Source organism: Penaeus vannamei, chromosome 15 (assembly GCF_042767895.1).
Source record: "Penaeus vannamei isolate JL-2024 chromosome 15, ASM4276789v1, whole genome shotgun sequence".
Lineage (NCBI taxonomy): Eukaryota > Metazoa > Arthropoda > Malacostraca > Decapoda > Penaeidae > Penaeus > Penaeus vannamei.
This window is the reverse complement of record NC_091563.1, coordinates 40,894,879-40,905,709: the sequence shown is the minus strand read 5'-3', so window position 1 is coordinate 40,905,709 and position 10,831 is coordinate 40,894,879. Positions and strand designations below refer to the sequence as shown.

The window sequence follows — 10,831 nt, the reverse complement described above, 5'->3', positions numbered from 1 at the left end:
TCTCTGGAGAATGTATGTCTAAGGAATAATGTAAAGTCTGAATGTTGAACAATTCACCTTACCTATTGGAATTATTACATCATGCTGTTTTTTTTTTTAAGAATTGTTACAAAAGATCCTTTTTAACATCATAGGCATTAGTCAAATAGGTTCAGTCACTAGTCAGTTAGGGAAGCCAGTGGAAGAAATTTTACAAGATGTACAGGACAACTTTTTGAATATCTAAAATTACTGTATGACTCATCAGGGACCACATATCTTGGAATTCTATCAACTTTGTGTGCTTATAGCTTTTGCCAAGATTTTTTTTATATTCTTTCACAGCTATTTATATTCACTTTTAACAGCTTGCAGTTTTAACTCATCACATAGTTATATGATGTCCAGTTTCTCTGTCTCCCTTTCTTTCTTTCTCCTTGTTCCATACTTGTATTATCATTATGCAAATATTTCTTTGTGCTATGAGGGGCAGTGGTAGCATTCTTGCTTAGCAATCTTGCTAACCTGCATTCGAATCCTGCCTTGCCAGTCAATGGTAACACTAACCATTCCTTAAACAGGGGTTAGTTTAGAAGCACAATAAACAGACAGCTGCAATTTGGTTGAAGTAATGATATTCAGTCACAGCAAACCCTAAATTATTATTATTATATTCTAATGTAAGTCTCCGCAGGGAGGATCACACCACCTACCAACCGACAGTACTCTTCAAGCGCACCAAGCACCACAAAGGCTCCATTTACTGCTTGGCCTGGAGTCCCATGGGAGATCTCATTGCCACCGGCTCCAACGACAAGACAGTCAAGCTTATGAAATTCAATGCGGACTCGTGTAATATGGACGGTAAGTTCCGAAACCTCGACTTCAATTCCTCTGTGTTGGCTTCATGCATTATGTCATGCTGTACAGTTGTAGATAGTTGTGTTCAAGTTTAAGAGTGAAGCTAGGAAAATTATAACTAAGAACTCCACCCCCCCCCCCCCACATCTAAATTTTTATTTGGGAATTAAAAGTGTCACTTTTGCATTTTTTAAATGAGGGATGGGTATAAATACTAATTGACTAAATGCTCTCCACCAAACAGACTGTGATGAAGATGAAAACTCGCAAAGTAAGCTTATGAGTTTTTACAAATATACGACTTGATTTTCAAGACACTTGTCCTCTTAGCAGTTTATAATGATAGCACTGCATAATCCTAGTTACTTTTAGGATTCTTTGATTACTAGAAGAGTTGCATTGGTGCGAAACGACAAATGAAGATTTTACCCTTAATCTATAGGCTTATTCTACATGTTTATAGATGGTATGCACAAGGAATGGTAGTTGTAGTACCAAAAGCATGACACAAGGGCTATGAAATTTTATAGGATTTGGTGTGGTAATTTTAGACTCTTTGTACCTCATCATTTCTGAGACGGAAGTATAAGACAGAGAAAAGTTAGCTAGTGATTACAGGCTTTGCTTTCCCTCCTATTAATGGTAGACAGTATATTTATTCCTTTCTTTTCTAAGGTATTATTAGTTGTAGTTCTGTTCTCTCCTGATGTTTAATTTCTTCTTTTCCATTCATCTTTGAATTTTATTTCCGGGTTATCTGTAAATCAATGTAAAATGTTATGACATGCTTGCCACTGGAAAGGAAAAGTGTCATGTTGCAGTTAGTTCCATTAACTTTAGTTCCATGGTCACCTTCTTTCAGCAGATCTGTGCAGAAATTGTGTCCCTCTTCCAGTGCTAAGGTAGTGACTGGTTTCATGACACAATCCATTTAAAAGTATTAGCACCATTGGTAGTAATACCATGTCCATGTTTTTGTAACAAAAACAAATTAAGCAAACTGATGAGACCAAATGCAGAGCATAACAGGTATGACAGTAAGCTAAGCTATCTGTAAGATATTTCTATCCAATATCATTCCATAACTGATAGAACACAATAATGAATTATATGCAATTGGAAAATACAGTGCTCAGAAGCACAGCCACACAGAGAGTAAGCAGTTACTAATAACAACATACAGCAGGTTATTTCAAGACTCTTATATGTTAGATATGAATATTCATTTTTTTATAAGCAAAATATGGTTCTTTAAGCAACATATGAAAGTGCTTGCTGATGTATTCAGATTATTGGCATTGGCACCCACAGAAGAGCATATTCCCTGGAGCATTTTAACACCCATCTGCATAGAGTCAATATATGGTGTTTTGTATGTTACAGTATGGTATGGGAGACACCTAGCTTGGGAACTTACTCCCATGTCACTTTTTAAATTATTTTTGCTTCAAAACAAGTAAATATGAGATAAACTGCTTTCAAACACATAACTACTCTTGACTTAGACCACAAAAAAGTTACACTTTACCTCATTTAGCTTTCAGTGTTCCCGCTTATTTAACAGGTACAATAGAGAAAGTCTGACTGTTAACTGTAAATGCAAATATATGGATAGGAAATCAAACGTTATATATAAAAAATTTAGCAACTTAAAAATGTATGGAAGAAGGGCAGGTGTGAAAAAAGGTGGCTATTCAAAAAAAAAAATCTTGCCATTTCTCTGCAACTACTATGGCTGTCGTTCATTATTTGTGTTGTGTGTTTTTTTCAATCATTATTGTTATTAAATCATAATTATTATTTCTGCTGTTTATAGCAGTAATAGACTTATTATGATGATCACCATCATCATCATTAATATTATTATAATAAGGATGATGTTAATGATAATAATTTATCATTATTTTCATTATTGTCATTTTTTTTTGTGTGTGTCTATGTTATTGTTATGATTATTTTTATTATTATGATTGTTATTATTATTATCGTAATCATTTGATTGTTATCATGATCATTATCATCATCATTATCATTGCAATGATTATAATCATTTTTTTTTTATTATTGTCATTGTTTTAGTTTTTGCTATTATTACTCTTATTAATATTATTATTTTTATTTTATTTTATTTTTTTATTATTATTATTATCATTATTATTGTTGTTGTTTTTGTTATTGTTGTTCTTATTGTTATTGTTACTATTACTGTAATAGACATTCTAAGATGATATATTTGTAATATTGACCATTCATACATCCAGCATCTATACATTTTCATTGTTGAATTGTCCCATAATTATCTTAATTTCCCAGCATATATGTAGTATCGAGGTAGACATTTCTCATCTTTGTAATTTTTTTAAGTACAACTATTACATTGTAGCACATGGATCTGCATTATTATTTTTAGTATATTCATTCACGTTTTTGTACAGCTTTTCAAAATGTTATACCGTGGGCACCAGGTGCTTGTACTGATCGGTTTGGTTTCATCACCTTTGTTTCACGGAAAATTGGCTCCGCTAGTGATGAGTCACCATGGAAGCCATTTGCCAGGCCTACCTGTCCTCACCTGTTTACATGATTTGGAGGAGTTTTTTGGGGGGGAAAGTTTTTTTTTTGGTATAAAAAGGGTTTTTTGTTTTTTTTTAGGAGCTTTGGGCAAAAAAAAGTTTTTTTTTTGGGTGGGGGGGTGGGGGTGGGGGGAGAAAAGTCTTTTTTTTTAGGAGTTTTGGAAAAAAAGTGATTATAATTTTTTTGGGGGGGGTTGGGGGAAGTGATTTTTAGGAGTTTTGGGGAAAAAAAGGGTTTTATTTCTATTACTATTATTGCATTATAATGATTAGTGTTATCATTATTATTACTGTAATGTTATTAAGAATAGTGATAGTGATAGAAATCAAAACATCTTTCTCTAAAACTTCGAGGAACGAGAGAATAGGTGAGGTTAGGAGGCCAAGTAATATGGTAACCGAGTGCTTCGAGAGCCATCTGTGTTACAAGCAGAATCAACAAAACTGTTATGGACAGTACATGTATAACTTACACTGCTGGTGTCTGCTGGTTGATATTTTGATGATCAAAGAATAATATCTGCTGTACAGACTTCGTTTAGAAGTAGCTTTGTTCTTCCATGTACAAGTAGATGGCATATTTCTCTAATGTTTCTGATGTTAGTGTTTGTGCATTTGGGCTTGAGAGTGAGAGTGAGAGTGAAAGTGAAAGTGTGAGAGTGAGTGTGAGTATGATTGTAAGAGTGTGAATGTGATTGTAAGAGTGTGAGAGAGAGAGAGAGAGATGGACAGACAGAGAAAGAAAGAGAGCAAGTGAATGAGTGAGTGGGTGTGTAAGAAAGAATGTGTGTGAGATAGAGTAAGACAGAGTGAGACAGAGACAGAGAGTGATTGTGTGTGTGTGTGTGTCTGTTTTTATTCATATTTGTATGTGTGCAAGTTACAGGAGAGAGAATGGGTTAATAGAGGGGAAGGGGGAGGAGAGTGGAAGAAAATACATATACAAGACAAGGGAATGAAAGAAAAAAAAATAGAACAGAGAGAGAATGAGTGAATGAGAGGAAAAGAAAAGCAAAGGGAGGAAGAAGAAAGGTTAAAGGAGAGACCACAAGAGAGAGGAGGAGAGTTGGCAGATGACATGTGCGCTAGTGCTGGAAACGTCTCTGTATGTGTGATTAGCTCAGTCGCATAATTGGTAGTCATAGTGTTGCTTGCAAATGTGTATGACTTTTTAACCTTTCTTAAGACTTATCATATTATTTCCCAAATAGTTTGTGTCTCAGTCTGCTTAAGTAGGACTGACTGGCATTTCTAGCTATCTTTACGTCTGTGGATTAGCATTGTACATAGCTGACAAAGTGGATGTTAGGCAGGATTTTAGTTTGGTTTAGTCTCAATTGAATATTCACATTACTTCATATATCAGTCTTTTTTATGATTAGATTAATGTGCGTGTGTATATTTCATCCAATACTATTATGCAGTTAGCTAATGGTGGTAATTATTTCATATAATAAGACATACAGTCCAGCAGCCATAAAAGTTCAGATTGATACAACATATCACACAACAGAATGCTGATGCTACCTTCTTTTCCAGGTCAAGAGATCGAGTTAACAATGCACGATGGCACTGTTAGAGATATGTGCTTCATTGAGGACTCGAGTAACAAATCATCATTGCTCATCTCGGGAGGTGCTGGGGACTGCAAAATATACGTCACAGATTGTGCTACAGGCACTCCATTCCAAGCTCTCTCAGGACATACAGGTGGGGCCAAAATATATTGTATTTTGTTTTGTTTTGAGAGTAATGTAGGTGAATGGATTTTCTCTTTCATTGAGATATGTATCATTTTCTAGAAAGGGTTTATTAAAAGTACTTTTCTTCTTTTTCAGGTCACATTTTATCTCTGTATACATGGGGAGGAGCAATGTTTGTGTCTGGTTCACAAGACCGTACAGTCCGTTTCTGGGACTTGAGAACTAGAGGCTGTGTGAACGTTATTACTCCTGCTGCAACACCCACAAAACCAGTATGTTATTTGCTAAATACATATTGTCTTTGCAAGTTTTTTTTTTGCACATATATATTTACTTATATATTAGTATTTGCTCTGATTCTAATGTTCTTCTCTATACCCTAGGGAGCTCCTGTTGCATCACTGTGTGTAGATCCAAGTGGGCGGCTTCTTGTCACTGGTCACGAAGATTCAGTGTGCTCTCTATATGATGTCCGAGGCTCGCGATGCATACAGGCTTTCCGACCGCATTCGTCAGACGTGCGATCAATCAGATTCTCTCCATCAGCATATTACCTGCTTACAGCTGGTTATGACAACAAACTTGTCTTGACAGATCTTCAAGGTAAGTTCAATAGTGCGTTGGTAGACTTGAATGCATGACTGTCTGTTTGCGTATATTTGGTAAGTGTTAATAGTTAGACTTGGAATCAATTTCAGATGGATATAAATTTCATGAGATGGGAAATAAGGTTGTGTGTGAGCAAATGTTGATTACAGAAATAGAGAAAGAAGATTTAGCTTAGTTTTCCACTATATTTTAGAAGCAGATATGTATTACTACATGAGTAGGATACATTCACAATTTTCTAATCATTTGAAATGAGTGTTCTTTATTTTGTATTGTAGTTGATTTTTTTCCCAGTAGATTGACATCACGTTTTCACTTTCTAGGTGATTTGACTCTGCCGCTACCAAGTGTGGTTGTAGCTGAACACCAGGACAAGGTCATTTCAGGTCGCTGGCACCCATCAGATTTCTCCTTCATTTCAACTTCTGCCGATAAGATGTGCACGTTGTGGGCATTACCACCAGTATAACAAGTTGAGAGAGTGGCAGTCGAATTGAATGATTTACCCTACTTTTACCAGTAGAGAAAAGTATGTGGTATGAGGTAATTCACATAGATTGATATTATGTAAATTTATTAAACCTTGTGATGATGTGTATCACCTTGAGAAATTCCTCTACCTCATCAAGGCTGGCAGTGTTAACCCAGAAGTCATAGGGTAGTTTGTAGATGAATCTCAATTATTGCTGGTAAATTGTCTATGATATACAAAAGATCATGAATGTGGAGGATGTTCGCAGGCATGTATCAGTCTCCAGATATCTTTGTATGTGGTGATGGTGGCGAGTTAGGATTTATGAAGATATGTTTTTTATATTGTATTTAAAGGGATGTGCAAAAATAATCACATGGATGAATAACATTCATATACTTGTAAAGTCTACAGCTTTTCAAGTTTCTGTTATTATTAAAAATATTAATTTATCTCACAGAGTAATGTGTACATGTCTTTGTGAAGTAATTTTTTTTAATGAACAAAAGGAAAAGTGAATACATTAGCATTAACGAATACTTACGCAGTGTTGTCATACTTGAATCCACTCATTATCAGTAAGCTAGTCGCAGAAAACTGTGAGTCAGCCATATACTTCATTATCCACAGAAGTGCAGTGTTATGTTATTGCCAAGTCCTTATTATTATTGAATTTATATAGAGTTTTCATGTATATTTAGATGAGAATGTTTGCAATATATTGATATGCAATAATCTTTCAAGTGTTTATGCTTAATATTTATGTATTGTCATCTTTTGAGTATGTATTCTACTTGGAAAAAAAAAGATGAAGGAACATTGTCGTTCTTCTCCGCAAGGAATGTGTCCTGAATTGTATTTAAAAGAAAACAGTTTCTCACCCTAATGGAAATGTACTCCATATGTACTCCAGTTTCTTTATTGCTTATTACTGAGTATTATTTGGGTTCAAAAGCCTGGTACTTAAATTAGATTACTCTTCCTCCTGGTCCTCTCGTATGTAGGGGGGATAGATCATGGTTCTAATTAAACGGACTTTATTTATAAAGTGAAATAATCATTGCATTAGTTCTTTATATATATTAGAGAGCGGTGTAAAATGGATACAGAATTTCTACCTTGCTTTTTCCTCAAATGGTTGATTAGAAATGTGCATATATACAAATATGATAATAGAAAGAAGGATAGCCATACGTGAAATTCCATGCATTCTAAGAAGTATTAGCAATGAAGAAATATGGAAACCTTTAATTGATAATGATAATGTTACTAAGGAGCAGAATACAGGCCTCTGAAGTAAAAGCTTAAGGTAATGTGTGTTAAGCTTTAAATATCCCGCTATCTCATCCCAATCAATGAACAAGCCATGTATATTCTAGTGAGAAGTAGAAAAAAAATACAAAGAGTATGATGCAGAATTTATCTCTTATCCTAAGCTTCTAATTCTTGTATATAGAATAATGAAACCATTTCTATTCCTGACACTCTTCTTATGCTCTGTTCGGGAGCTCCTTGTCATGTAGCCATAAGGGTTGAAGATTTTTGGTTTACATGCACACAAGCACATGCTCACACGCGCGCGCCCATGCACATACACAGATACACGTATCCTATCACACACAGACATACCTGCACACAGACATACACACAAACAGATGTATGAACATAGACATACACGTACACAGACACACACATACAGACATACACACACAGATACACACACACACACACACACACACACACACACACACACACACACACACACACACACACACACACACACACACACACACACACACACACACACACACACACACAAAATAAAAGTCAAGGGTAAAAATAGAATGAGTCAGTGGATGAAAGAATCCAGGTCTTCACTTAGCATTGGCGAAGATGTGATTCTTTGGTGTTTCGAAGCAGACTGATAATACTCAATGTCAGAATTAAGTGTGATAAAGCTTGAGAAGATGCATTGTGGGTTAGCTTTTTAGCATGAATGACATTAATTCATATCAACTGGTTTATTTAAGAAAAGGAGTGAATACTGTCATTCCCCCAAATTAAGAACCTTTCAGCTAATATCCTTTTCAGAGTGAGAACTTGTCTCAGTTAAACAATCCTGTAAAAATAATGCATACAAACTGATAGATAAAAAAAAAAATTTGTAAGAAACTAGCTCACGCATCTCTTAAGATCTACTTGGTAATTTACCTCGGAGAGATTGAAGCAGTGTACTATGTTACTAGATTTTTCTTTTCAAAGTATTCAGAAATTATATTTTGACAAAAGCATGTGTCAGGACGGATATGTACCAATTCTGCTAATAATTCTAACGTATATGATTACATGATTATATATGCAATATTTTGATAGTGTCTGCTTCAATGAGCAGTGTTGTTGTACAGCTGTGTCATCTATTAGAATGTGAATGATTAAGTAGAACAAATGTGTTAAAGAAGTAGAAGAATATTGCTATGCATCTTAACAACAGAAAGATATAACCCTGTAATTTCATCGTGATTGAGGCAAATGTATCCTCGCTGCGTCGGGCGAGAGTATTTCTACCTAGTCGTCAGAAGTGGCATCCTGGTTGAAAGGGTATTCGAAGATAAGGCCTATAAATGCCGAGAAAAAGAGGAGTATTAAGTGACATTGGGATGCTTTGATTTCCCGTACCCATATATGTAAATACTTGGTGTTGAGCCTTGAACAGCTTAGTTTAGATACAATTTGTTGGTATATGAGAGTAGCTATCTTTGGCACCATCAACAAAATCGTGTAAACTATAATCATTATGATGTTGAAATTTACTTCTGGGACGAGTTCTTTTTAAGTACTTCCTCCTACACACGTCATTGATAAAGATTCCGTGACTAGCAGTTTTATTTACCTGGAAAACAACATGCAATTTGATGATGCGGATATTTGTTGGATGGGACCACTGATATGAATTCTTATCAGGTTAGATTAAAGAGAGAAGAAAGAATTATATGAGATCCTTTACAAATATTTTTAACCTATAAAGTTTATCCTTTATATTTACACATAGTTTTTTAAGTCTTTGGAAAGGCAAAGTTTAGAGTAGTATATGGTTTAAATATTTTGCATACCAGCCAGTTTTAAAAAAAATATATGAAAGAATAAAAGAATTAATTTTTGGGCATATTTCTTGATATGGAAAAATGGTAGGAGGCAAATTATTATAAAATGTATAACAGATTTAGTATTAACCCTCGCCAACTGTCCTCTTGCCATTCCTGTTTTGTGTCAACCATGTACTTCATTCTATCCTGGAATTTATTACTCCTTATATGAAAAAAGTCTTTTCATACCAACAAGCATGTGCTTTGCATTTAGGGCTGCCTTTCACTTGTGTTATGTTGTAACTATTTGACTCCATTTTTTTTTTTTTTTTTTTTTTCCATTCAAAGCTCCATCATTTAAATTCCCTTTTTTACCTGATACTTATTTTTTTGTGGTGCTTTTGTAGATATTGTGATTTGTAAGTATTTTGTTTATATTATGAACTAAGTTGATATCTACTTAAAGCTATCATATTAAAAAAAAAAAGTACGAAATCATTGATTGAAATTTGAGACACCGGTTTCTAGAGATCGATATCTGTGTTGTTTATGTTTGTCATGTCTTCCCCTTGACATATCACATCCATTCGCCTTCCTTTGCCATCATACCCTGTACCTTGCGGAGTATGACACAGCGTCCCATGTACTGGACAATGATATGATGAGGATTTATGGCCCAAAGTTACGAGCCCTTGTTACCTTTACTCTACAGTCAATAATGAATATACTCGACTGATAACTTTATTACTTCAGTGTGTTGTATCCTGTGCTGTGATCCCATTGGCCACTCAAACTTAGAAACACGTGAATTCTCACTATGGTATGTTCTTTCTTGCTGTGAATACCATATTGTATCATAATTTTGTTGTAGTATATTTTTTATGTTACTCATTTTTGGCTGACCTTTATATGAGGCTTTCTGTTCAATACTCATTTTCCATGATGATAGCATTTATTTCATGTTCTTTGCCGTTCTGCTTCATAAGAACCTTGGTATATGCATTCCAGCAAAATATCTTGTCCATCGACCTCTTGAATTGAAGAATTGCTATCATCCACTGTATGCTAAAAACTATAAGCTATAGTTTTAAACTGGCAAGCATGGGTCATGTATACTTATTTTACTAAAATATTTCTTGTTTTTCTTTTTTTTTCCCTTTTTTTTCTTTTTTGCTCACAGGGTAGCTCTTTGGTGATGTGCTCTCCCCTTTCTCATATGCATTTGGTACCTTCTCCTCACCATTGTGCATATACTCAGTGTAATTTAATGAATAAATGTATGAACCTTATATACTTGTTTACTTGACCTTTTAGCATATAAATGTGAGACAGATATTTGGAACAGATTTATGTATCACGAGACTATGATAGTCTCTGTAAGTAATACTTTTTTATAGCTTATAAGGACTGATCCCTCAGATCAGCTTCACTGCCTGATTCTCATTTGTGGAAATATTTAGTAACAAGTTATTTTGTGAATTGATGTGCTAATTCTCTACAAGAAAAGAAAAAACATGGCTCCAAAGATTTCATCAATAATTGGTATTCATC

The 10,831-nt window shown here is 34.6% G+C and overlaps 1 protein-coding gene across 12 annotated transcripts in view; it reads left to right on the top strand.

Annotated features, from left to right (window-relative positions):
* The window catches only part of LOC113813452 (WD repeat-containing protein 47), a 153,689-nt gene extending 143,120 nt beyond the window's left edge, over nt 1–10,569 (top strand). For 8 of the 12 annotated variants that reach the window (XM_070130808.1, XM_070130811.1, XM_070130809.1 and 5 more), the window contains 5 exons: nt 665–843; nt 4,953–5,123; nt 5,252–5,388; nt 5,500–5,719; nt 6,049–10,569. In XM_070130808.1, the coding sequence (XP_069986909.1) occupies nt 665–843; nt 4,953–5,123; nt 5,252–5,388; nt 5,500–5,719; nt 6,049–6,194 (853 nt within the window). In that variant the 3' untranslated portion in view covers nt 6,195–10,569. The remainder of the gene's footprint in view (nt 1–664; nt 844–4,952; nt 5,124–5,251; nt 5,389–5,499; nt 5,720–6,048) is intronic. The other 4 variants (XM_070130812.1, XM_070130813.1, XM_070130802.1 and 1 more) reach the window with 1 other exon arrangement.
* Nucleotides 10,570–10,831: the final 262 nt, after the last annotated feature.